Source organism: Cuculus canorus, chromosome 2, assembly GCF_017976375.1.
Source record: "Cuculus canorus isolate bCucCan1 chromosome 2, bCucCan1.pri, whole genome shotgun sequence".
NCBI classification, from domain to species: Eukaryota; Metazoa; Chordata; class Aves; order Cuculiformes; family Cuculidae; genus Cuculus; species Cuculus canorus.
This window is the reverse complement of record NC_071402.1, coordinates 46,468,246-46,494,517: the sequence shown is the minus strand read 5'-3', so window position 1 is coordinate 46,494,517 and position 26,272 is coordinate 46,468,246. Positions and strand designations below refer to the sequence as shown.

The following is a 26,272-nucleotide window of genomic DNA, read 5'->3' as shown; positions in this document are numbered from 1 at the left end:
CAAGAACTATTCAGACTTCTATGATTAAGGTAAAACATTTGAATAGAGTGCTTTTCAAGATTACACATCCTCATTCATAGACAAAAACTACAAGGCGTGCAGAATTAATATTGTGGTAAAATTTAAAAACTAGTTTTAGTGTAAAATACAAGTGCAAAAAAGTATGAAATTCCCAGTTTAGCTCTCAAATGCTTGCAAAAGCAATATAATTAATACTCAACTACACAGTTACATAAACAAAAGCACCTATACACGGAGTTTGGCTTAAATAACAAAAGAATAAGCTTGTACTACTTAAAAATATCACTTACGGACCACTGCTTCTTTGTATTATTTTTACTCTTAAAAACATATATTCTTTATAACTTAGAAAGCTACACCGTAAACATAGCAGGAGGATTGCTCTGTAACCATTTTCTCCTATCCCTTTTTTCTTTAAGTTCTGCTACCCCTTTATTGCACAACTTTAGGCATACTGCAATTCACGATTTGTCCAATTAAAGTCTGATTTAGCTCACTTTGTAGAACACAAGCCTTCCCTCGAAACCAAAAAGCTACATTTCCAGTTTAGATCTAAAGGTAAGGGCTGTACTTACAGCAAACCAGAAGTATTCTTCAGTTCATTTATACTTTTCTCTGGAACCTTACTGCCACTAAACCATTTTTTTGTAGCAGAAAACAGTGATCGACTCAAGCCTTTCCTGGATATTAACTGCAAAAAGACACTAAATTAGAACACTACACTTACTAACATAAGAAACTTACACAAAAACTCAAGGCTCATTAAGACTTCCTAAATTCTGGGGTTTTTTACAAACCATGAATAAACAAAAACAATAAAATAACCAAAATACATTTCTTAACTTTAGTCGTGCATTCTAATGTTTAAATAAAAAAAAAATGCATTCTGTTCCCTGTAGCAGAATTGTCCGGAAGCATAAAATATTAAAATTTTAGGAGCAAGGACAGATATCTCTCATAACAGTTCAGACAGGCTTTCACCAAGAAGCCACCTTGCACTGAAGCTCTGTTGATACAAATTGTTTTGTCTTCTAAAAAAGACAAATTGTGCAGAAATTATAAATAAAGCTATTTCTCTTAAATATACTTAGTTTTCAATAAGTTCACTGAATCACTAGATGCAGAAGGAAGTAATAATTTCAAAACCCTTTTTTTGGATAACTGGATTTATATCCCAACTGGTTTTAACTATTACAGCACAAAGTGTTTTTAAAAGTAAACTGACCTGATCATTAAGTTGCCGAATTGTCTTCTCAATATGTGGCAAAAGTCCCCTAAATGTGAATTCCTGTATGAACTGTCTGATTCGATCGTGATCTGTGAGTGTTAAACAAGCACCATGAGGCGTTCCAGAATTTGACTTCTTTGAGTCTTGCAATGATGCAGTAGCCTTCACATAATCAGTGCTATCCAAACTGCCACTGGGATGATCTAGTTGAAGGGGGTGAGTCTTAAAGTTATTTGACAGGCCATCTATGGAAAGATTGAAACAAAAACTAGTAAGTATAAAGTTACTTAAACATTTTGCATTTTAAATGTCATTTTTATTAACCTACTTTGAAGTCTTTATTACTCAGAACATTTAAGCAAAGCTATTCACCAATTATTCTGCACTACAGATCAATGCTGAGCAGAGAGAAGCAAAAACTACCCAAGTATTACATCACTCCTGAAACCCTTGAGAAAGTTCAAGGAATCTCAGGAATGGCTAAGTATGCTTGGGTTTTGTTCTCAACTACAGCGCAAGTATCCCCAGGTACGTTGATTAGTATCAACAAAGGTAAACTATGAAAACATTAAAATCAAAGTCAAATATTCATGAAAAGTTAGAAATGCAGCAATTGCTACAAGAGCTCCATTGGATCCATTCACTCTTTCTGGTTTAAGGTTAAAAAAACAAAACTCATTTTCTATGCTCTTCTGAACAATCATGATGTAAAATGGCCTTCTCAGAAGTCCTCTTGGTTCAATGAGGAAGGCTGTTGACCAATACTGCACCAGGGTATCCATACCAGATGGTAACACCATTTCACTCTAAGACTTAAAGAATTCTCTTCTTATTTCCTTTCTATATAAGAAAAATAGCTTGCTTTATCTGACCTTAGCTAGCACTGAGCAAAGTTGAGCTGTGAAAATAAATCTTTAATGGATTTCACTCATTAAATGTAATGCTGGGTATGTAAAGTTCAAACAGCAGCTCATAGACTACGTGGACTACCAGGGCTATAAGTCCCTCAAGAGCCACGTTTTTAGGCAGCTGCAGGCTCTCCTACATACACCAGATCTCCCCATGCCTTTCAAGTCAGGTCTAAAGGATCTGGCTGAGTCAGGCCAGACAGAGTGGGGCACATCCACTTTTTTCCTATTTGATGATTCTTCTCATCTGAGTCCTACATAGTTGTCTCAAAAAAAAATTAAAAGGGCCATGCACCAAATTCATTTACTGTCCTCTGCCATCAATGAGCTCAACTGAGAGGCAAATTCTTCCAGTTAACATACTTTAAGTCTCCATTATCAGGTTTAAAAACAAGAATAAGGACAAAAAAAACCCATAACTCAGCTTCTAAGCTACACCAAAGCACATTAAGTGGAACTTACTATAATGAAAACTACTTAATCCTATGTTACCTTTTATTAATTGTCAAAGTCTGCTGGCAATGTGCTTAGTCCTAGAAAAGATGAGTCCAACACACCAACAGCCGTCTCATTAATGCTACATCTATCAATTAGCCCTAACCCATTAGCAGCACCATAGCGTTTTTCTTTGTTGACACCAGATTATTTATCTGTGAGCATTTAGAAAACTATTACTTTGAATACCCAAACAAATTACTCAGATGATTACTGTCCAAGACATGAGACAGCTGTATAAATGCTATCACATCAATGTTTTGATACAATTCATAAAAATACCTTTAATTTCACCATCTAAGCCATCTGATATCAAGTGATCGGTGTTCTTGTTTGAAATGACAGTATAAGGACCATCTTCATAGCAATCCTGCCAAAAAAACCAGAAAAAGTACTCAGAATTTTAAGAATGCTGGAGCGCACACACACATCAGCCAACTTATTACATTTAACATTGACTATTAACTGAATTATCAAGAAAGCATGTTTGTTTGTGTATAATCATTTCTTACATACTCTGTGAGCCTTTAAGAACCTGTCCTACGTAAAGATGAAAATTATATTCACCAACAAACAAAGCAACTATCTTCCGGTTAGCTCAAATAGCTTCACTGGCAACTAAAGCAAGCAACTTCAGTTCCTACAGCAGGGAAAATGAAGTCCCTAAAGCAATTCCAGAACAAGCTCATACAAAACCAGAAAAATGTCATCTATGTTGGACAGTTGACATGGGACAGAAGGAAAAGATCTAATTAGCCTACGGAGGAACATGGATTACTGGTCCTCTTAGCCAGAATGTGAGACAGTTTGACTTTCCAGTGACAGCTAGATTTAGTAAAGAACTACGGTTCCACAAACAAACCTTTTAATCAGATGCAGTTAAAACTGGAGGTCAATCAAAAACAAAGTCAAGGAGTAGTATTCTGGGTTCTGAAGCCAAAAATAGATGTTTATGGCAAACTGAACTCAAGACTCTGAGCTAACACACACTATCACTTGCCATCTTAGAAGATAATAAATGAAACTGGACTGCAAAACGTTACCAGAATAAACATGCATACCCCCACAAAACACACCCACACTGTTTAGTGAAGTACAGAAGCCCTGCAAAAACACAGATTTTGAGAGAGAAGAAAATTAATCAAAACTAGGGTAGAAAGTTACTATGAGTGGGACACTTCTGAGGTTACTTGCTCTTGCCAGTGCACAAAGCACATCTTATTTCAGTGTTCCTGTCAGTCTATTTCAGATAGTCTAGTTTTCCAGTGCTCCTGTCAACTAAAGTAGTATAGAGGACAGTTCTTTGAAGAAAGAACTGATTGTATGTCCTCATAAAAAGTCAAAGGTATCCTAGAAGTACCTCAGTACCTATGGACTAATAGGCAAAACACATACATGATATTCAGGCAAAATTTAACACATCTAAACTGGACTTTCATATGCACCTTACAAAGTGTTTTTAGAATGGAGTAATACCTGGTTCTGGATAGTGTTTTTCTGAAGATACTGACTCCAAGGATCTGGTATCTGTTCATCTGTTCCTCTAAGAGACACCCGAGAATTTATTTTCAGCAAATAGCAACCCTGAGTTCCATATCTCTGCTTCATCTCTTCATAAATGGAGTCAGCTCTGAAAAAAATAAAACATTTACCCTGTCTTGATATCGAATCAGTTCTATTCTAAGTGCATACTGCAACAAGCTATTTTAGACTATTATCCATAGTGATTAAAAGGAAAATCGTCCTATTTTTAAAACAGTCCTTTATGCAAGAGTGAAACTGAGAATGTTTAAGAATTAGTTTAACAAGCTAGCAAAGAAAGCATCTACTTCCAAGAAGCTTGGACTGATTCTTGTTTTATATGAGCACCAAAAGTAGATCCAAAATAAAATTTAAGCAAAACTGTTGTGATAATAGTCAACACACTAGTTGATTGATACTTCCGTATGTCTATTATCAACAGAACTTATAACTGCAAATATTTCAGCCAAAGAATTAATCTCTAATTTCACTGAAAGCAGAAGACCCACCTCTGTTCTTCTCCTGTGCTTACATCATGCAGTAACACATAGTATTTGAGCGTGTTTGGTATAAACCACTTGGGATATAAGTATTCACTGCTATGCTGAATTCGATGTTGTTCCTGAGACAGCTTCAGGAATTGCTCCACAGGCTCTGATTCACTAGACGAAACTACAAGCATACCTAAATTTACGTTAAGGATATTCACAAAAACCACCATTGATCATATAATAAAATAGGAAGTACATAAAATAGATGAGTACAATATTTAAGCCTGTAAAAGACGACAACAAGTGTAAGTGCAATCAGAATTTGGCCTTAGTCTCAACAGAAAAACACTACGTAAATGGTCAGCTAACCAACATCTCTAACATGAGATGCAACAGGATTTTGCTCCAGTTCTGATGCTAAATTGAAGTTTAACCCAACACATAATAGTTAATAATTCATCTAAGGTTTTAGGTAGTGTTCACATATGAAACATAACTGAAATTCACCCCCAGTATACTTAATTTTTCAGCTTCCAAGGAGAGTTAGAACTCTAAGCTATCCTCTGAGTAACAACAGCAGCCAGTATTCATAAACACAGCATCATCTGAACACAGCAGAAGCGTTCAGATTATTCCCTCAATGTGACTAAGTATCCATTAATAAGAAACATCCTGCTTTGCTACATCTATTCACAAAATCAAAGACATCAATTCAGAGAATCCAGGAAGTTATATTTTAAATTTTACCAAGATTTGTAAGTCAAAGGCCAGAATCAATATTTTGCCAAGTTAATTCTGAACAAATGGTTCTCTCCAGTAGCTACTAACATACCTGTTCCACCATACTGAAATTAAGTACAAAGTAGGTGTTATGAAATCCACAGCACAGTTATTGTAAAGCTGAACACCAGCTACATCACCAAATAGCACATATTTTTATTTTCCCTGTAGACAAGCAAATCAGGCCTGAGTTTTGGTAAAAAAAAAAAGTTAAAGCATTTAGGCATCTTTCCAAACTTTTTTGTCCAAAAGCGCTCAAAATTCACTAGTTTTCCAAAACACCCTCCTCAACCTTCTCCTCCATCTGCTAGAAAAAAAACACCTATAAAAAGCAGCAAGTGCATCCCAAACACACAAGTCTGTTGTACATAAGGGACAGTCAAAAGATACCTAGAGAGCTACAGCAGAAAGCATTTCTGAATGAGGAAGTTTAGTTTACAGGCATTAGCTTAGAGTTCAGTTTGACAAAAAAGTATGGGCTTAGAAAAACTGAACCACAAGGAAAATCCTGACTCCCTTATGAAATTTGTCTGTATAGCTAGATGTATTGAAAAAAATATATTTAAAATCATAACAGTAAAAAGAGTTATTGCAAAATTTTGAAGTCTCCTAACATTACATTCCTGTACCTGGCCATAACAGCTTCACTAGAGAGGTCTTTAACACTCAAAGGATACATGCAACATAGTGGTTTAAGAATTCATGATCTGATGCAGGCATGGACTGAAGAAAGCACTCTCTGTAAGACTCAAACCAAGGAGTAGTAGCTGGAATACACAATAAGATAGCAAAAATTAGAATATTCAGTGAAACTTTAGTTTACTCATTTATGAAAAGAAATTATGAAAGACTACACCTAAAAGTAAAGCTTGCAAACTCTGACAAGATTTTCATGGCAGCAGAAGGAAGGAGGAACAGTCTAAGGAGGAAGCAGCTAAAAAGGCACACAAGTGGGAAAAACAATAACATTTTAAATCAAATCCTGAGCAACTGAATTGTACCTTCAGCACCAACTTTCTCAATACTGTAGGCTCGCACGTATTCATTCCTTGTTAGAGTAACTACTCCGTATCACCCCCCCTTACAAACAAATGCACACTCTTGGGAAATTAAAAACAAATTAGAATTCTAACAGTCATGGAATTCGCTTCTCTTAGGGGTGTAAGAATTGACCAAGAAACAAAATCAATTTATGCAGAGGAACTACAGATTTATCCTGCCAGTTTGCCTAAAGCTTTTTGCGAGTGTTGTGACTTGGCTTGTCAATAGTCCCCTTCCTCTACGCTGCTAAAAAAACAGTTCAGCTGTCAAAGCAGAAATCCAAAAAGCTAAAAGCTCAGGTCTGAGTTGTGCCATTAGTGCCTTATAATGTTAACCTGCCAAGTTCAAATGCCCTTTTTGCAATAGGGATTTCATTTTTCTAAGAGTAGCAAATCAAGGCAAACCAAGTATGTCAGGGACATTCAAAAAACGTGAATTTAATCTTGGCTATTTCTTTCCACTCCAAGTATCAGTCTAGCAATGAAGTATCATTTCTTCCTTCAAGCCTGTTTTATGCCATCTCAATTCTGCAACTCCTCTCCCTTCTTCTGGGAAAAGGAGCCCCAGAGCAAAATCAGTCTGCTTCAAATAATCTGATTTTGCACTGAAATAACCTGGAATTCAGTGTCAACTCGCCTGCAAACTAGAAACCAACAACTAGTACAGAAAAAGGCATTCATAAGAAGTCCTTAAGATATTTATCATCTATGTATGGCCCCAAGAAAACATATTTCTTGATTTAACTTGCTTAACATTTCTACTGCTTTGTAAGCCTCCCCACCGAAAACCATCAAAACATATCACCTTGATTTCTTAATTGATTTTAGGAAATTTAATTTCATTGTTATATCGGAATTATCTTCTATTGCATTAAGTTAATGCATTTTGTTTAATGTCCCATTGTCAGGCCATCTTATAACTTAACACTTTCATCCAGTCGGATATAGTCACACTTAACACAGTCAGCACTTCTCACAAAAAAAGATCAATGGGAAGCATACCTCTAGCTCTTTATCACAGCCTTTCTAGCAACTGTTCTGTGAGCATTCATTGAGGCTATAAAAAGCTCTTGGCTTTACTAAACTCTACTTATTAATACTCCAACCATTTAAATAAAGGAAACATAGCTTGTTATCAAAAACAAACCATGAGAAAGTGACTCAAGTGATTTTTTTTTCACAAGTATAACAAAGCCTTGCAGTAAAATCAGGTTCAAACCAAACAATGTTAAACTAAAGGTAGACATTTCAACTGCATTCTAGTTTCAAGCTCTGTTTTTGTTTTTCCATTTCTGTTTTATGGTTGAACAACAGCAAAAAAAACCTGTTTCTTTTTCAAAATCTGACAGAGCTACAAACAGGTAAGTACTATTTCGTTTCCTGGGGTGCGTATGGGGCTTCCCCTCTTCCACTTTCTCATTCAGCCTATTAAGAACCTTGAAGTGGCGACAAAAGCGACTTGATTCACTCTATACAACCACAACATATGTTAACGGTGTTCACTCAAGAGCGTTTACAGGACTGTAATCATTTGTAGAAGATACTTAAATATGCATCATATTTAAAACAATAACAATATTTGAAAAAAATTCACAGGTGTAACATTTCATAACACATTATAGCAGTGCATAGCAACAATGTGTCATTTAGGTACACAGACCTGTACGGTTTGCATTTTACTAGCAATATATTTCCAGTATACTAAACAAGCAGAACTGAAGTTTAGGCAAACCTGTTAATAAGTTCAAAAATTTAAGAATAAAAGTGTTAAGTAATATTCACACATAACATCTTAAGAATGGAAGTCTACTTCATGAAGTTTTGTACTTCTTAGCTACGTGGCTGATCAAGATTAATTTCACAGTTACCAGTACTCCAACACATTCAGAAAGGAAGAAATTTAACAGCACCTGAACAGACTCTATTTAGATAGCTGTTACTGATAGAAGGCATTAACTTTTAGGTATTAACAAACTGAAAACCATCAGAAACAACAGAGTTTCACCATAAGCTGAGAGGTCTTAACCAATACATTTTGGTAGCAATATTTTATAAACTAGCTGAGAATTTATTACAAAGCTTTTTGGGGGGGGCAGAGGCTTTTTTTTTTTTAAGAGAGTAATACTCCAGAAATAATATCGATTTAGCAGAAGCATATGTGCGCAGCACTTTAGTTCCAATTTGAAAAGCATTACTATACCCTGACAAAGTTCTAGAGAAGCAGAAAGTATTTACATTTGAAATAGAGAACAGTGACAGTATAAAATTCCATAGGATCAAACAAAACAGTGCTTTTACAGCATCACGTAATTTCACCACCACCATTCTTCACTTATTGACTCTACAGAAAGACTGAATTATTTAGATTAACAGGAGTAAAAATGCAACTAAAAGAAAAACTAAACAACCGCCACCAATAATTTTTCATTTGGGGGAAGGGAAATGGAGGAACACATATCTACACCAAGAAAAGTGCTAAACAGTAGTAGCAGATGGTAAGGAAAGGTGGATGGAGCACATGGAAAAGGAATCAAGGGCTATTTGGCAAATTGGCACCAACCACAAAAAAATACCTGAATAAAACGTGGATGTGTTCAGTTCCATCAGTGTCTCTTTCCAATTACTGTACCAAGGAACACTAGCTTTAATTGAGCGATCTGATAGAAAAAACATGGTATTATTATACTAAAAAGGGTCAGATGCAAACACACGATTGGCTTTAACGCTCTAGTAGCATAAGGGAGAAAATCTAAACCATGCAGGCCCATCAGGGACTGAAGACTTCCGATTTTGGCTAACCTAAATCATAAACATTTCAGGCTCCTCCACACTTCACAGTGTATATCAACAGAACTCAATATTAACTCCTGGATCAGCCCAAATTTGAGGCTTGAATAAAAATGGAAATCCACAAACTGGTAAAGAAGAGTTATATTTAGATATTATTTCTGTTTTTCTAGTTGGAAGATGCCATAAACCTAAGAAATTCTGTGACTTCTTAGTCTGTACTACTACCGTTTAAGTACCTGAAAATGTCAGCTGCTGAAAGCAGTTGCCCCAACACTCTCCCTTACCTTCATCATGTTCTCACATTGCTGCATGCCACCATTAACATCATGCAGCCCTGAACAAACATAGCCAGGGAAGTGATCCATCTGAGAACTTACTTGGGATAAGGAAAAAATGTAAGTCTTTAATAGGATTGCTTTTCCTCACTCTCCACATGCACCAGTACGTGAGAGAATCGAGCATGGCTGAACATAAATACCCCTTCAGCAATCAACCAGGCCTCAAGATTATGGAGCTATGAGACTATTAAACAAGTGTAGCAAAGAAGAATTACAAACAGCTAAAGCAATTCAACAAAGCAGTTCCAAAACTTTTAGAAAAGGGAGCAAGATAATGATTCCAGTTCTGGAAACACTCATACACGAGCTTCTTAATGTTTGCGTCTTCCTTCAAAATATGCTCCACTCGATCATTGTTAAAGATTAAGAAATTGTTTTAATATTGCTATCCTAGAAAACTAATTCACCACAAGAAATGGAGTAAATTAAAGATAGATTAGAATATTTCACATTTTCGTACCAAAAGATTATGTTTTGTTGCCAGGAATGAATGTTTCCGTGAGTTTTCAATAAAATAACTTGAAAAAAGAAAAAACCTTCTAGTAAATACTCATCATTTTCGAAATAGAAAAGGAACTTTATCAAACAAGCTAGGGACTTCCTTACATTCTCCTGCAATGTAACAGGAGCCAAGCTTCATCAAGAACACTGTCAGTGTTTTGTGCCAAGGCCTTAAAAAGGGGTACCACAAAACTGCAAAGTTCTTGCATGATATTGTCCTTCTTTATGATCTCAAACAGATTGTACACCTCTCCTCTCAAATAAGCATATAGTCATTCTGAATAGAAGTAAGAACCTAATCACTAAGAGACAGAAGACAGTCAAGTACCATAACTTGGACACCTGAGGCTCCAACAGCAAGTAGGGGAAAAAAAGGAGTTATTTGCTTTTTACACATACAAAGCATGGCTTGATAAAGTCACTATTTTCTTCCTACCTTACAATACCTCATTTATAAACTGAGGCCCTTAGAAATACTACAGAAAAGTCTCTTCACTGAAAACATTCTGCTTTCTTAGAGTCTTCTAATCCCTGGAATTTAAGTAGACTTTCCCTCCAAAAAGATTTCACAAAAAAAAAAAAACTGGGAATTCATCAGTTTCACAGATAAACAAGGGCATGGAAACTGACAAAGGGTGCAAGTTTCCAGTAGCTCTCAAAAGCTAAAATTTCTGACCTCAAATCTTTTTCTTTACAATCAATATTTCATATCAAGGTGAGGACATGACTTGTAAAATTAGGTATGAAATATGGAACATTGTACAATTTCTCACTGCTGACATAAACATCCAAAATACTATGACATCAGTTACTAATCCTCAAGAGCATTTGTCAGTCTTTTGCTATAGTAAAGCCAAAGTTCAACAAGCAGTGAAGAATTTAAGTACAATTACTTGTGCTTAAATAGGGCAATGCATACATGCTTTGAATTAAGTACATAGTCAAAGGCTTTAATGGATTAGGGTCTTAATTGGGAAGAGTTAATCTTCCCAGCTCTCAAGATCAGGTCCCTTTTGCTATTATTCACAATACCTTATCCCTTGGAGATGAAAAAAAAAACCACCCCATTTTTAGAATATTCTAGCCATTCTGACAGTGAAATATGAAGCACTGGGTTTCACAGCAAAAAAACCCAAACCAAAACAAAACAAGACAAAGAATCACACACTTCCTCAAAACCTTCTTATCCTTAAACCTTTTACAATAACTTTATGAACTCCATGCATTAAGCAATAAGTAAAAAGACAAAAAAAAAAACAAGCCAGGAGGACTAACTTCAATGTAAAGCTTCGTAAATAAGTTCTGATATTTATTCAGTCAATTATAATAAGCTAGTGTATCAGCTTTTTAACAAGAAAACCTTTCTAATTTGATGAGCTTTAAACACCACGGAAGTAAGAGTATTTTCTACACTGAAATAATGGGATGATTTAACACAAGTTCAGAAGAATTACAACATTAGGAAACATGAAAATAACAATTATTAGTTTAGTTCAGCTACCCTAAGTATTATTTAAAACCAAAACCACTTGGTAGATCTGAATCAGTTACAACAATGACTCAAACCTGATCAACTCTAAGTAACTTTAATGCATGTCACAAACTTGAAATTAAGGTTAGAAATGTTACAGTAAATTGCAGTTTAAGTTACAGAAAAAAATAAATATCATTACATACCACTAATGTTAAGGTCATAATCTCCAGCTGTGATCACATTAGCGACAAGTCCTTCAGCAGGCTGACTGACAGACACAACGTCATTCAGAAGCCTTCGAATGGCTCCAGGCTGAGGTGGATAAGTAATAATGTTGTTGACAGCAATCTTCAAATTTTTAATTATGTGAAGCTGATTATTAGGATCTCTCATGTGAACTAAAAAAAAAAACAAAAAATAATAGGCTTTATTGAGGAATATAACAGAGTTAAAATAGTTATCATAAATTAGCATTTCTCCAACAGATTTTTATTTTTCTTTATAGATTGCTTTCTTCACTAAACATCCCCATCACTAATTTTAGATCACACATCCCCACCATCAATTTCACATCAAAGACCATAATACTTGAGTATGAAAAAAAAGGGGGGGGGGGATGGGAGCAGGGAAGAACAAGAAGTTATTTCATGTTCAAAATCAGGCTGATCTAGGCAGACTGATGAAAGCCTAGTACAGGGTCTTTGCTTACCAGAATATCCACTCAGAGTAAAGAAGCACTCAGAATGCATGGCCTGCAGTGCTGCAGCCTCTCTCTTGCAGAACGTACTCAACTTGCACAGAAAGCCTATAGTAACCATCTATGCATGTCACATAGCATTCACTCCTAAGGGTTCCAAAAAATTTCACAGAGATAGGATAATACTAGTTCATTTTTAGTACTACAATGTAGTTATCTTAGTTTTGTCGTCTGGGGGGGGGGGGGGGGGGGGTGTTTGGTTTTTTTGATGTTTTGTTAGGGTTTATTTTAAGAAATGGTTTTAGAATTCCCCTGTTCTCCAAAAGACTTCACAGGATTTATTTTATAAAAAGTTACTGAAGTCACATTTCTTGAGTGACAAACTTCTGGTAAAACTTAATCAATTAAAAATACAGTCAATGTTAGCAACACCAGCACTCTTGATTCACTTTTAAATGCTTGTTCAAAAAACAAGAAGTCTTATGAGCATTAAATATTGATTTCAGAATTATACATTAGTTATGCCTGAAATAGATTATTGCACACAGCCTCAGAAAATAAAAAAATCCCAACAGTGCATTTGAAGTGTACATGGACCTAGTGTTTATGACAGAAGTACGAACAGCTGGCAAGTTCGTTTATTTAGAAAAAGTGAAGTACACTTTTACCAATGAACATAATATCCCAAAAAAGAAATAAATTCATTATTAAAACGAGCCCTTAAAAGGGGTCGTGATATTAGCCTCATGTTATTAGCACAAAGCAAAGCAACTTACTATGTTGGTTTTGTGTTACTTATCCAAAAAATACTTTCCTTCTATTAAGGCCAACTTGTCCAAGGAAGCCACTGGAGAGAAAACACTAATAAAGAACCAATCCCAAGCCCATGTAAAGCAGTCAATACCATGTCTAAAGGATGAGGTAGCAAAGCCCAACAAGATGATTAACGGACAATTGTATTTAACTGAAAGTTATAGCTGTTAGCTATATGGGGTTTTTGCTTTAAGTAGGGTGCCTTTATTTTCTCTATATTTAAAAAACTTTCGAAGGCAAATTTGACTTTTTTCTTTAAGGATAAGTATGTGATCTCTTTTATTCCTTAAGTCCCTGGTTTGGAGGCTTTTTAGTGGTTTTGTTGTTGTTTTTTAAAAATCCTTTGTCTCCCAAAAAGCAAAGAAATGATTATTCACAAGAAAACTCAGGTTTCTTTTAAATCTCTGTGTAGTGGCCCACTTTTCCAGTTAAAGTCTAGTGCTGTGACCTTTTTGCTAAAATTTGACTGGGCTGCAATCGCTTTTCTGTCTTGAAGACAAAGCTACTTTTTACCATAAGCAATAATTTAAGCTTCACATGACTTGTAAATGCAGAACTCCCTTTGGAGAATCTTTGTGAGACTTGCTCCCTCAAGCCATCTGCTTTTAAATAACTATTCATGACATTTTAAACAGATATTATAATTCTGTATCTGCTCTGATTTCTCATGTCATTTTCCCTACTTCAAACTACAACCACCACCAAGCAAGGCAGATTGAGTGCAGGGAGGACACAGTGAGTATGCCTACATAAGACCTCTGGTGCTCCCCCCTCCACCTCTTATCACATAGGTAAATTATCAACACTAGTGCCACATGATTACTGAAAAGAGGTAATATAAAAGAAGTGGGAGGGACAAACAGCTACGAAACCAATTTGCCTTTACCAGTGCAGCTACAGCACTAAAATTCATCCTTGGTGTCTCTCAAAATACGATAGCTGTAATAGTGAAGAGCAAATATTTTCATACAGGACATATGACATTTCTGGTATATGTGTGATGCCAAGGAGTGACATAAAGGACACACCTGGAACACCATAAAGCTCTTGCTTTAATCCCTAATAAAAATTTCTTGTGTTATATATTTCCTTGAAGTGTTCACAAGATCATTTCAGAAAATATTTTGGCAAAAGTGGAAGCAATAACATACTAGAACAAGATCTTTCTCATCAGCAGCTGAAATTATTCAGACGTTGATCAAAATACTCATGAATAAGTATTTCCTAACACCAAACCAAGCTCATCAAATAAATGCAGTGTTCCCATTCTACATCCTTACTTCCAGCACACATTTAAGGCTTAGAATCAGACACAGTTATCAGAAGCTCACCCTTTTCAAGTCATAAAACACTTCAGTTTAGAGTAACCAAGGCTGTCTTTAAGCGACACTTGCTAGTTGAATTTGCACACTGTAGTTCTCCCTTCCACGAAGACAGTATTAGTTCAGATAGTATTTTTAAATATTCTTAAAAACAGGATGCTTTTTTAAAGAAAATCTATCAAATTTATATATCATACAGACAAGTCAGGCATCAATTGTTACAGATAAACACAATAGTTAAGAAAGACTGCCACTTAGAGAATAAATGTGAATGTGGAAAATCCACAATACACTTTTGGTTTCCTTTATCAAATAAAAACAGAACACTGAGAAGTGTTTTGGTTTTCATTTCCTCTAAGGTAAAGACTCACCGTGACAGCAAATTTGCTCTCACTTTTTAACCATTCTGCCTTCGGTAACAAAAAGCAACTTCCTTCAGAAACTCAAGAAGCTAGAAATTACTTTGAGCCTGCACTCAGGATTTCCTACCACCAGAACTTGCTATATTGCAAGGGTATTTTTGGCTACACCAACATTAGCACGTTGCTGATAAACAAAAGGTGATGAGCAGATTAGTACTGACTGGCATAGACCTACCTCCCTACACATTATATATGTTTGTGGAGTTCTACTTGAAATAAGGTATTATCTGGTCTCCTTGGACTGAGTAACCAAAAGAAGCATGTGGCTTAACTCTACCCGAAGAATCAAGCAGCGGTCTGGGCCTCCACATCTCTGTTAGCTGTGAAGGACAACTGATTCATACACAGCAGAAAGCTCAGCTTAGCTTTTGGATATCAAAACGATTTCACACAAATTAGAAGACTCATTTCAAAACTACACTGCTTCTCTAAGTGCAAATGCTGATGAACGTTTAGGTTCAACAGGCTCATAAGCTACATAAATCCTGAACTTCAGAGAAAAGTCTGTATTGTAACGAGATTCTAGAACTAGTGACCAAGCTCTTCAAATTTCCAAACAGTTCAGGAAGTAATACATGTACTTTAAAGTTTGGCAAAAGTACAAGGGACAGTTTATTTCTGGAAAGATTAAATACCAATCAATCCAATTTTACATTACAAATTCAGAGAAATAGCCACTAGGCAAAGACAGGAATATTAATATATAAAAAAAAAGGAGAGCATTTCATGCTTAAGAAAAACTATGTTTAAAAAGGAAGACATCAAAACAATTACAAGCTGTGAAACACACAGTTGTGGAGGCATATGTATGTACACATTCTGGTGTACCACGATCAGATCATTAATTATGAATCTCTTCCTCTTAACTGGAAGTGAAAAGCACCATAGAAATATTTTAATAGCTTTGACCAGACTTAGCAGTAAGGTACAGAAATTTAAGAATTTGTCCTACGTTTCCAATTCTTGTGCATGAGATACAATTAACATTGTCACTATGCAACAGTGTTTGTGCATATTGGAACAAGCATGTTTCCCAGTCCACAAATTCCGGAGCTAGAAAAGTTGCTTGCCATGATACAAACCCATGAGACACTTTATTACACTGAACTACTCATCTGCGTGGAGAAAATGCATAGTATGGCTTTCCCCACCCTCACACACGCTGCCTTTCACCACAAGAAGTTACATAGAGCATGCAGTAATGTTTTTTCCACAAAGCTAGAAGAGGAAGTCACACTTGGAATGAAGAACTGCAATCTAGCTCACAGCCTATTGAATTAGAATACGCAGAGAGCACTGCAGCAACACAACTCACACTACCAAGATTCACCTTCTCGTTCTCTGACCCTCCAGTCAGGGTTTGAACAGGATGGTTCGGATTCTTGCAGTCAGGCAGCCTATACAGAAGAGTAAGGATATCCCCTCTCAAAGATTCAGCACAACAGCCACAGATGCAAAATTAGGAAATTAAAACTGTATAAAAGGGATTTAGATGCATTTCACGAGGCTGTCCGCTATTACACATAGCTTAAAGAAGAATAATTACAAAAACATCAAAAAATTACTACAAAATTATGAAAATCAAACAGTGGGGCTTTCCTTTGTAAGCTTTTATAAAAATGCAAAAATTGAGTCACTATCACTCTCTCAAGAAATAAGCTCAGTCTTACACTATATCAAGTGAGGGAGGCTAACCTTTGGCCATAACTCACTCCTTCAATACAAGAGGGTGAAGACTAGTTTGGTTTATAAGCATGAGCATACTATCAAGTCCTGCATTTACATGGAGAAGAATGAGGATTATTCAGGTTTGCAAGTTCCTTAACTGTTACAATAGTTGAAACAAAAAGTTACAACTAAGCCACAAAAGAAATAAGTACTCTTCAGAGGCAATGCTTCATTTTGAATAGTCTGCCTGGTTTGGTAGATGCATTTTGCAAGCCTTTCACAACAGAACCTAAAGAGATATTTCAGCAACTTCAGAACTCCAAGGACGTGAGTTTTCGCACTTATGATTTTCATCTCTGCTGTGTACTCGCATAGCTCAGTGTTGCTAAACAAAGGAAAAAGCAATTACAAACAAGTTACAGTCAATCAATTGTTAAGACCTGCCACAGAACTACGGTAAACTTTAGTATATACTAGCTTTTAAGTCGGTACCATCTTTTTAAATTATCAGTGCAAGAAGAGAGAAAAAAGTAACAGGACAAGCTCCACTTTCTTGTACTGTTTCCTCAACATACAACATGAAGGGAGTGAAGTATAACATAAGTCAGAAACCAAATCTGAATCACAAATAGTGATTCATCAGATATTCTTCTTCAACTGCTTTCCTGTAGACTATCCTGATGAGCAGTGGCTTGAAAAGCATAGGTTAGTGCCATGGTTTAACTCTAAGTGGCAACTAAGCGCCATACAGTTACTTGCTCACTGCCCCTCAGTAGGATGAAGAGGAGAATCAGAAGATTAAAAGTGAGAAAACTTGTAGGTTGAGATAAAGACAGTTTAATAAGGAATTCATTCACCACTGCCCAAGGGCAAGCAGGTGTTCAACCATCTCCACGAAAGCAGGGCTCCATCACATTAAACAGTTACTTGGGAAGACAAATGTCGTAACTCTGAACATGCTTCCCTTTCCTTCTTCTTCCCCCAGCTTTATATGCTGAGCACTACTCCACATGGTGTGGAATATACCTTTGCTCGGTCTGGGTCAATCTTGACTCTATGTAAGCACTGCTCAGCAGTAACCAAAACATCCCTGTATTAGCAACACTGCTTACAGCACAAATCCAAAACATAGAAGTGTACTAGGTTACTCTGAAAAAGATCTAAACAGCCAAAACAAGTAAACTTAGTTAAATTTTAAAATAAATAAATAAATAAATAGTATCTTACAGCATTACAGTAAAAGAATCCTATTGTTTCTCTTAAGTGGTCAATCTCCAGTTTTATTTCCACCACTTCGCCTATGCCACATAAACAATTCCCATCTTCTCTTCGCACAGGTCATCCTCATAAAAATATTGATAAAAAAGTACGCATCATAAAACTACAGGTAAGACAAAAGCAAAAGACTTGCAGCTGAGATTAGAAGTGATGTTTCTGAACGACTGACCATACTTTCAACGACTGGGTACTTCAACAGCCTTACCACAAGTGCGCAATGCAAGAGGGTCTACAGCAAGAGTGAAGTAAAAGTATTCACCAGACAACAGTACTGAGAAACATGTCGGCTTGAAAGAGCTAGATTCACAGACACCTGTCTCTTCAGCCACATGCTCTGATGTCTTCAGGAGAAGCCTAACTTCCCAGGTTTCACAGGGAAGAAGAGACGGAATAAAATCAGGCAGATCTCACAGCCAGCTGGTGCAGCCCCGGCAAAGGCGCATCTCCGCAGAAGCCGTCCCCGTTCCAGGGAACACCGACCGCTGGCTGCATCCCCTTCTCGCCCCCGACGGCCCGGGAAACAAGTCCCGCCCTCCCGGCCCAACTCAGGCCGGTCCCGCGGGGCGGGGGAGACCAGGGCAGGGACCCCCCTCTCCCTCTCGGGGGGAGAAGAAGGGGACCCCCACGGGGGGGTGGTGGTGTTAGAAGAGAACCCCTAAGGCGGGTGGGGAAGCAGGGTGTTAGAAGAAGGGGACTCCCCCCCCACCAGGGAGGAAGGGGGTTCGAAGAAGAAGGAGACCCCCACGGCGAGGTGAGGAGGCGAAGGGACCCCTGCTCCCCCTGGAAGGACGCGGCGCCGCCTCCCCGCCCTGTCAGCGACCCCCGCTCCGCTCCCGGCACCGACCTTCCGAGGTGAGTCGGCAGAAGGGCTTCACCAGCTCGGCGAAGCTCAGGTTGTTCTTGCGGGTGACCCTCTCCGCCTCCTCGCTGCACAGCGCGGCCACCAAGGGCACGAACGAGTCCTGGATGAACTCCTGCACCGACTGCACGCACTGGGCCATCGCCGCCGCGGCTCGGGGGCCCCAGACGGCCCCGCCACCTTCCTCGTCCTCTCTCCTCCGCCCGAACTCGCCGGCTGCCGCTTCGCTCCCCACACGCAGCCGCCCGGCCCCGCGCTCCCCGCCGGCCCCGCAACCGCTCAGCACCCAACCAACGCCGCCATATTGCGCCGCGGCCGAGCCCCTCGGGGAGCGCCCGCTCCCGGCAGCCCCCGCGCCCGCTCATGTGATTGGCCGAAAGGGGCGGGGCCGGGCGGGAAGCGGACGAGCGGGGGGGGGAGCAGGGGGTGTGCTCAATGCCCCCCCCATCCGCGGGCTGTTGGTACGTTCCGAGCGGGAGCGGTGCGAGATGTAGTTGCGATTACAAGAAGTGGAATAGCTTTGATTAAAGCTAAAGTAGAGCTAAATTTCAACTAAGTAATTGGGATATTTTTGAAAGTTAGACAGACTGCCCCCCTGATAGCATGTTTTCTTCCAGACAACGTTTTTCCGTACGCCGTTCATTCTTTGGAGGCGATAGCATCTCGTGTTCAGTCTATGTGCAAAACAGATGTGTCTTCTGTAATCACCTCTGTTTGCAGCCTCTCCCTATCTCAAATGCAATATCAGAGAGAGAACTGGCTCCGAAGCTCCAAATTAGCAAGAGTTTTGGCCATTGCAAAGTTCATGATAGCATTAAAATTCATCTTTGGAAATCAATAGAATATGCATCACATTTAGGGGGGAAAATTATACACGTGCATATAAACAGGAAATATATTCTTGTCTCGTTGCTCGTGATTGATGCAGATCAGTCCCTCACGTTGCCCAGGCCTGGTTAAAGGGTGATTGCTTTCTAAAATTCCTACACTATTGTAGGTAGGTATTACTTCACACCTACACAAAGTATGTAGAAACTGTTTCTGGCATAATTGCCTTGTCTTCAATAAATCCAGACTACAAGCAGTTTTTATAGATACTATGTAAAAAAAAATCACTTGCAAGTTGCTATTAGTTTTTATGGAGAACTTTGATTGGCTGTGATCTGTTTGGATTGCATAGCAGTAAAAGCATGAGGAAAGAATATGCAGGCTGCATCTAAGCTAACACTGTTTCTTATTCAGCTTCCAAAAAGAGAGAAAAAAAACCCTTAAGAAGCAAAATCAATACCTTTTGACCCAGAAATAATAAAAATAAAGACAGATAACCACCATCTCAAAAAAAAAAAAAATCCATGATGAGTGCTGTCCCTCAGGGGTTCATTCTGGGACCTGTGCTGTTTAATATCAATGATATTGATATTAATCAATATCAATGATATTAAATATATCATAGTATCAATGATATTGACAGCGAGATTGAATGTACCCTCGACTGTTTGCAAATGACACCAAGCTGAGTGGTGCAGTTGCCGCACCAGAAGGACGGGATGTCATTGAGAGGGACCTGGACAGGCTGGAGAAGTGGGCCTGTGAGAACATCATGAGGTTCAACAAGGCCAAGTGTAAGGTACTGCACCGGGGTTGGGGCAATCTCCGATTTCAGTACACGATGGGAGGTGATGTGCTTGAGAGCAGCCCTGCAGAGAAGGACTTGGGGGTGCTGGTCGATGAGAAGCTCGACATGAGCCGGCAATGTGCGCTCACAGCCCAGAAGGCCAACTGTATCCTGGGCTGCATCAAAAGAAACGTGGCCAGCAGGGTGGGGGAGGGGATTCTGCCCCTCTATTCCTTTCTTGTGAGACCACATCTGGAATACTGTGTCCAGTTCTGGAATCCTCAACTTAAGAAGGATATGGAGCTGTTGGAATGGGTCCAGGGGAGGGCTACAAAGATGATCGGAGGGCTGGGGCACCTTCCATACGAGGACAGGCTGAGAGAGTTGGGCTCGTTAATCCTGGAGAAGAGAAGGCTCAGAGGAGATCTTATAGCGCTGTTCCAGTACCTGAAGGGGGCCTACAGGACAACTGAAGAGGGACTGTTAGTAAAGGTTTATGGGGATAGGACCAGAGGGAACTGTAGAGGGGCAGATTTAGACGGGACATTAGGAAGAATTTCTTCACTATGAGAGTGGTGAGACAGTGGAATAGGTTGCCCAGAGAAGTTGTGAATGCCCCATCCCTGGAGGTGTTCAAGGTCAGGTTGGATGGGGCCTTGGGCAGCCTGATCTAGTGGGTTGTTCCTGCCCATGGCAGAAGGGTTGGAACTAGATTATCTTTAAGGTCCCTTCCAACCCTAACTATCCTATGATTCTATGATTCTATGAAAAGGAGTCGTAGAGAGTTTATTTGCCGGCATTTTCAGTATCTATTGACCCTCCCTTCCAGAAAAACAGTTGTGGAGTTTTGTTTTAAAAAGAAGAGTAAAAAAAAAAAAAAAAGCCAGAATGGTTAAAAAGTAAAGAGTTTAGGGTTTCTCCAGCAGACCTGTCACTGTTCAGTTGTATGTATGAAATGGAACCCATTCAAAAAAACTTCATTTTTGTGATTCAGCTATTAACACGTTATATTATACAGAGTGCTGCTTTTACATTTGTAACCTGAGTAACAAAGTGACAAAGAAGGAAGACAACACTGACAATCAATGACACTTAAGAATGAGTAAATTTGAATGTGTTCTTCACCCATATGACTGGGGTTCTAATATGTTGTTAGGGACCGTCTTTAGGACAGGACTTGTAAACATCACAACAAACCTCTTATATCTTTGGAAATCAAAGCTTAACAAGGCTATAATAGAGCATAATTTCGACAGTAAGGTTTGGAAAACATTAGCCAGTTTCTGAGTACTTGATGGGCTTGTCAGATACAGGAAGTTTTTACAAATCGCTGAAGTGAGCCAGGTGAGTACAGGAAAGGGATTACTCTGAGGGAAGACTTCAAGCACGATATTGGTCCTTCCTAAATGCAAATGCCAGAGGCAGAGATCTTATTATCACTTAGATTCAATGGGAGATCATACATTATTTTTCAGACGCATGATTTACAAAAGTATAAGAAGACAAGCCTCATTATCTCTCCCACCGCCAGAAGTACTCTTAAAGTGCAACTAATTTCCATGGTAAATCTTCATGTACAAGAACCTTTAAAAGATAGGAAAAGGAAGATGAAGTTATTTTTCTAGTTATTATTACAGAATTAATATATCCTAATTGAAAGCCAAATAAAAGTCAGAAAAATAATATCTAATTGTCTTCCCTAACAAATTCAGTAATTTGGAAATTAGTGTTAAACATTCATCACCATGAATTGGATCAGCAACTTCCTCTGTGAATGAAAAATTAGTTATTAATTCACTGAAGACAGTAAGAACAGAACTAATAGGCCATACAACTCACTGTTTTTCAGGACTGAGTCCTGGGAATGTTATCCAAAAGCTACTAAACATTGCAGAAAGAAATAGTTAGATTTTTAGAACAAGGTGAAAGCCAATATTGTGCAAATATTTATGGCTTATTCATATTTGGAAATTTCCAGACTAATGTTTTCACAGATACTGTGAAGTATGACCTCCATATGAGTGCTTCAGAAGAACAGTCTCACATTCCTTTACTTCAGAATAGTAAACTAATTGCATCTGGTAGATTGAAGTGGATCAGAAGAAGTCCCAATACTGTTCACATATGATTTGACCTTAAAAATTATTTTAAAATTCTGACCATTGTTATGTCTTTCTTGCAGAGATTCAAAGTTCGTATGGTTATTAGCAATCTTTGGTAGCCATTACAGAATGAGAAATAGTTCATTCTCATTGTAAATGTGTTGGGTTTTTTTAATACTAAACCTAGATTTGTGTGCTCAAAATTTATTCTCTATATATGAAAGCATGTTGTTTATGTTTTCTTTTTATTCAACACTAGGAATTTGCTCCTTAGTATTTCTCTCTCTCATGACACTCTCTCCCAGTATGACACTGCCTGAACCACTGGTGCTGTCATGCTAGTTACATGCAGCTCTGCTGCCTCATGGGCTGGGCTGTCCTAAGGCAAAGCAGTGTTTTCCTGTTACTGAGAACCTTTGATACAGCCTCTGACTTGCTTGCCCTGCTAAGGAGGGATAAAGAACCCCATTTCTATGAACACTTTATCTCAGGGTGTTGTATCACAGATCTGTTGCTAAAAATGATGTAATCAAAGAGGATTCAAGTAATATGATATTTATTAACCACAGAAGGCACATTAAAAGGATTAATATAATATATCATTTCAAATTACATTTCAAATCCAAGCCTGGCAACATGTGCAAAAAAAGTCTGACAGTGTACAAATTGATAGAACAGATAGTGATCAGAAATACAAAGGGATAATCTGAAGCCATGAATCCATGTTGTAACCATCTGAATTATTTAACTGAAAATACTGGTTTTTACAGAGGAAGAGATGGATCAAAGGAAACAGCAGGTGAACAGAAGTGAGGTTACGTAGCATGGGGTAGGATGGGAGGCCTGGTCAGAGGGAACAGAAAAAGAGAACAAATAGGGAGAAAGTGCCTTGAAAAAATCAGAACAAAAACATCACTGGGACAAAAAAATATGTTCACAGTTTCAGTTGTAAAGAAACAGAACATAACTGCAAAATTTGGACTTGAAAGTGCTTATAATCTCCCCCTCTGCTGCTTCTTTGCTGGTACCAGAAGTGCTTTTTAAGTCCCTCAAGCCGAAAGCTTCCTGAACTTACAAGTTCTATGATTCCTTTCTGCAGAACACTGGACCAGAGGGCTTTTTGCTACACTGAGCTGCTGTGGAGGATGTTTATTTGAAAGGGGTTTTTGCTGTGTATGTTTAAGACAGAGGAAGAAGTAGTATAGAGTTGCAAACGCTGCAATCTGAAGTGGAATCAAGTCACTTCATTTGCAGTTATTTGAATATCAAACATGTCTGTTTCCCTTGTAAGTTAGTTAGAGGTTAAAATACGTCCCAGAAAGTTTATATCGTGGACTCCTGGCTCTCTGCAAACTTCAAGGGCACATTTGAGTTTTTGCTTAGTTCAGGCTCCTGCAGAGTTAGAGAAATGATGTTAGCATGGCAATTCCCTCCAGCACAACTTGAAGTTAGATTTTAAAATATGGCTAAAATCATGCAAGAATACAAATTTGGGGCCAGGCTGTGATTGCTGGGTCTAATGGTTATAAGCCACACTGATACACAAACAGATCATTGCAAGTTAGGTACCAGTGTAAATTTACAGCCAGTTAGCTGTTACCTGATAACTCCTCAAGGTTAATCCAGGAACATGATTTCTCAACTTTTGGATTGGCTTATGGCCTTCACAAGCCTCCTGGGCAACGTGATTCTCTGTGTTAGCTGTTCTGCACCAGCATCACTGCTATGGAAGATGAATTGCTGCCAGGTCTGTGGTCCTTGCAGTCTGCCATGCACAAGTAGCCCTCTGAGTTTTGCTGCCTTCCATAGACCAAGAAAAGCTCTTTAAATACTCTTCTGCAGCTTGCAAGACAAACAAAAAATAATACACATGGGCAGAAGAAAGAACAGCTCATCCTGTTCTGAATCAACACACATTTTTCCCAAAAGACGAGGAAAAAAACCAGTTCTGAAAGAGGATTTACACAGCCAGGCAGCAATAACAGTGCCGGGGCCTCAAGTGTGTACTAAGCCCATGGTGGCTGCAACTTTGGCTCAGGCAATCCTCTGACTCATAGACACACTGTGTGAAGCAGAACATCAGATGTGCAGCTGCAAGGGTTAAGTGATAAAGTTTGCCCAACCATGTCTAAAGGTGGGTCATAAGGAGTAGATGGTAGTTTGTGGTCATCTTCAACTTCTTAATCAATTGGATGCTCTCCTTGCCATCTCAAGGATTCCAGTGCTCTTCGATAGGCATGGGGTAGGAATGCATGATCATGCAGTTCTCCTTCCAGGAATGATAATACAAGGTCCTCCTGTGAATAATTCCCAGTATCTATAGAGAGCCGGGAATAGCTAGTAGCTTTTGCTGATCCTGCTCTGAGTGAGAATTCCAAGGTAATAGTACTGTAAAAATTCTCTCCGTTTCCCTATAGAAGCAGCCATCTACCACTTCCCTGATTCAGCCCAGGATTGACAGCAATTTTTTATTCTTTGCCAGTGTTGCCCTGGTGTTTTTGTTAACAGACATAAATCTAAAAAGTCTCCATAATGTAAGTTTTTCATAGAAATACAAGGCCTACACATAACAAAAGAGAGAAAGAAGTAGAAGAAAGGAAGGAAACCAAGCTGGTCCAAATTCAGCTCTTGGGCACCTTGTCTCCACTCACTACAAAACTTAGTGACAGGTATAATTCTGCTGACTTTTCTTCTAAGAAAAGGTGAAGCTTGCTTGCTCAGTCTCACATACACACTCTCTCGTGCTTTCTTTCTGTTGTCCTAATGATCTTGGAGACTTCTACCTTAAATCAGTCATCCTTGCTGTACATTTCTTTAAACTGTATTTGGATAATGTTCCAGATTCTCAGTCCCTTTGTCAGAGGAATTTCTGGGGATGTAGCCCCCACTTCATGTCACTGAGTCACTAAATTAACAGAAGACAAACAAACTGATACTTAATATGTAGGCACCATGTGAACTAATTTCCCTGAAATAAGATTTATTTTTGCACTCTTGAGTGTGTCTGTGGCTTTTAGTTACATGCAAAAGCCCTATGTGTAATATGGCCTCACATCAACATATTAAATATATATAGGAGTATATGGGTATTATGTAGCTTAGACTTCTAGATGTTCAAACATAGGTAGGTACCTGCCATGCGGATGTGAGGCAAGGTATGGTTACATTATGCATACACAGAAGTGTGGGCAAAGAAGTGAAAGCATGCGTTAAAAGTAGTTTCATTACATATATTCTACTCTGATTTCTCTGAGCTTAGCTGTCAGAGTGATGTTAAATATGAGCAATCTAAATTAAAAAAAAAACAAAACACTAGGGCAATAATTAGAAAACTTGAATGTGGAGCCAGTTTGGGATGTGAAAATGCATTTTCAAGCAGACTCGTGATTTCAGAACTGAATTCACATGAAAATTTTTAAAATTAAAGAAAAATAAGAAGCTTTTCCTAGCTATGCTATGAAACTGAACAGTATTTTTTTTCTAACGTAAAGTTATCTTTTTACACCATGCTATAATAAATAGCAAAACAGTAAATAAATCCTGACCCAAAGCTACCTTTTCACTTTAGTTAGCAAAAAATTTACAGTAAATTAGACTGTATCATGCCATGTATGATAACCAATCTTTCTGGAAGTCGTTGCAAGGTGATTTGCAAGCACACTTATTCACCAGCAGGACACCAGGGCAGGAGCTGGGGCTCACACCAAGGCAGGCAGGTTGCCTGTGAAAGCTGCCACTGTCAGCCAGTGGCCAGTGGTGCTGTTGCCTGCTGCACAGACAGTAGCAGGGTGGGATTGAGAAGCTATCCTATCCTCAAGTTACTTTTAATGTAGTCAGGTTGGATTGTGGTTTAAGTTCAGATGCAGTATTTCTAGTGTATAGATTTTTTGTTACTGATGTCCACAGAGA

The 26,272-nt window shown here is 38.4% G+C and overlaps 1 protein-coding gene across 4 annotated transcripts in view; it reads right to left on the bottom strand.

Annotated features, from left to right (window-relative positions):
* Positions 1 to 18,979, bottom strand: part of TRAPPC8 (trafficking protein particle complex subunit 8) — a 55,209-nt gene extending 36,230 nt beyond the window's left edge. For 2 of the 4 annotated variants that reach the window (XM_054058750.1, XM_054058751.1), the window contains exons 1-9: positions 18,632 to 18,979; positions 11,791 to 11,985; positions 9,058 to 9,141; positions 6,122 to 6,211; positions 4,683 to 4,857; positions 4,129 to 4,282; positions 2,935 to 3,022; positions 1,247 to 1,494; positions 597 to 712 (exon numbers count right to left, since the gene is read on the bottom strand). In XM_054058750.1, the coding sequence (XP_053914725.1) occupies positions 597 to 712; positions 1,247 to 1,494; positions 2,935 to 3,022; positions 4,129 to 4,282; positions 4,683 to 4,857; positions 6,122 to 6,211; positions 9,058 to 9,141; positions 11,791 to 11,985; positions 18,632 to 18,788 (1,307 nt within the window). In that variant the 5' untranslated portion in view covers positions 18,789 to 18,979. The remainder of the gene's footprint in view (positions 1 to 596; positions 713 to 1,246; positions 1,495 to 2,934; positions 3,023 to 4,128; positions 4,283 to 4,682; positions 4,858 to 6,121; positions 6,212 to 9,057; positions 9,142 to 11,790; positions 11,986 to 18,631) is intronic. The other 2 variants (XM_054058752.1, XM_054058753.1) reach the window with 1 other exon arrangement.
* Between the last annotated feature and the right edge of the window lie 7,293 nt (positions 18,980 to 26,272).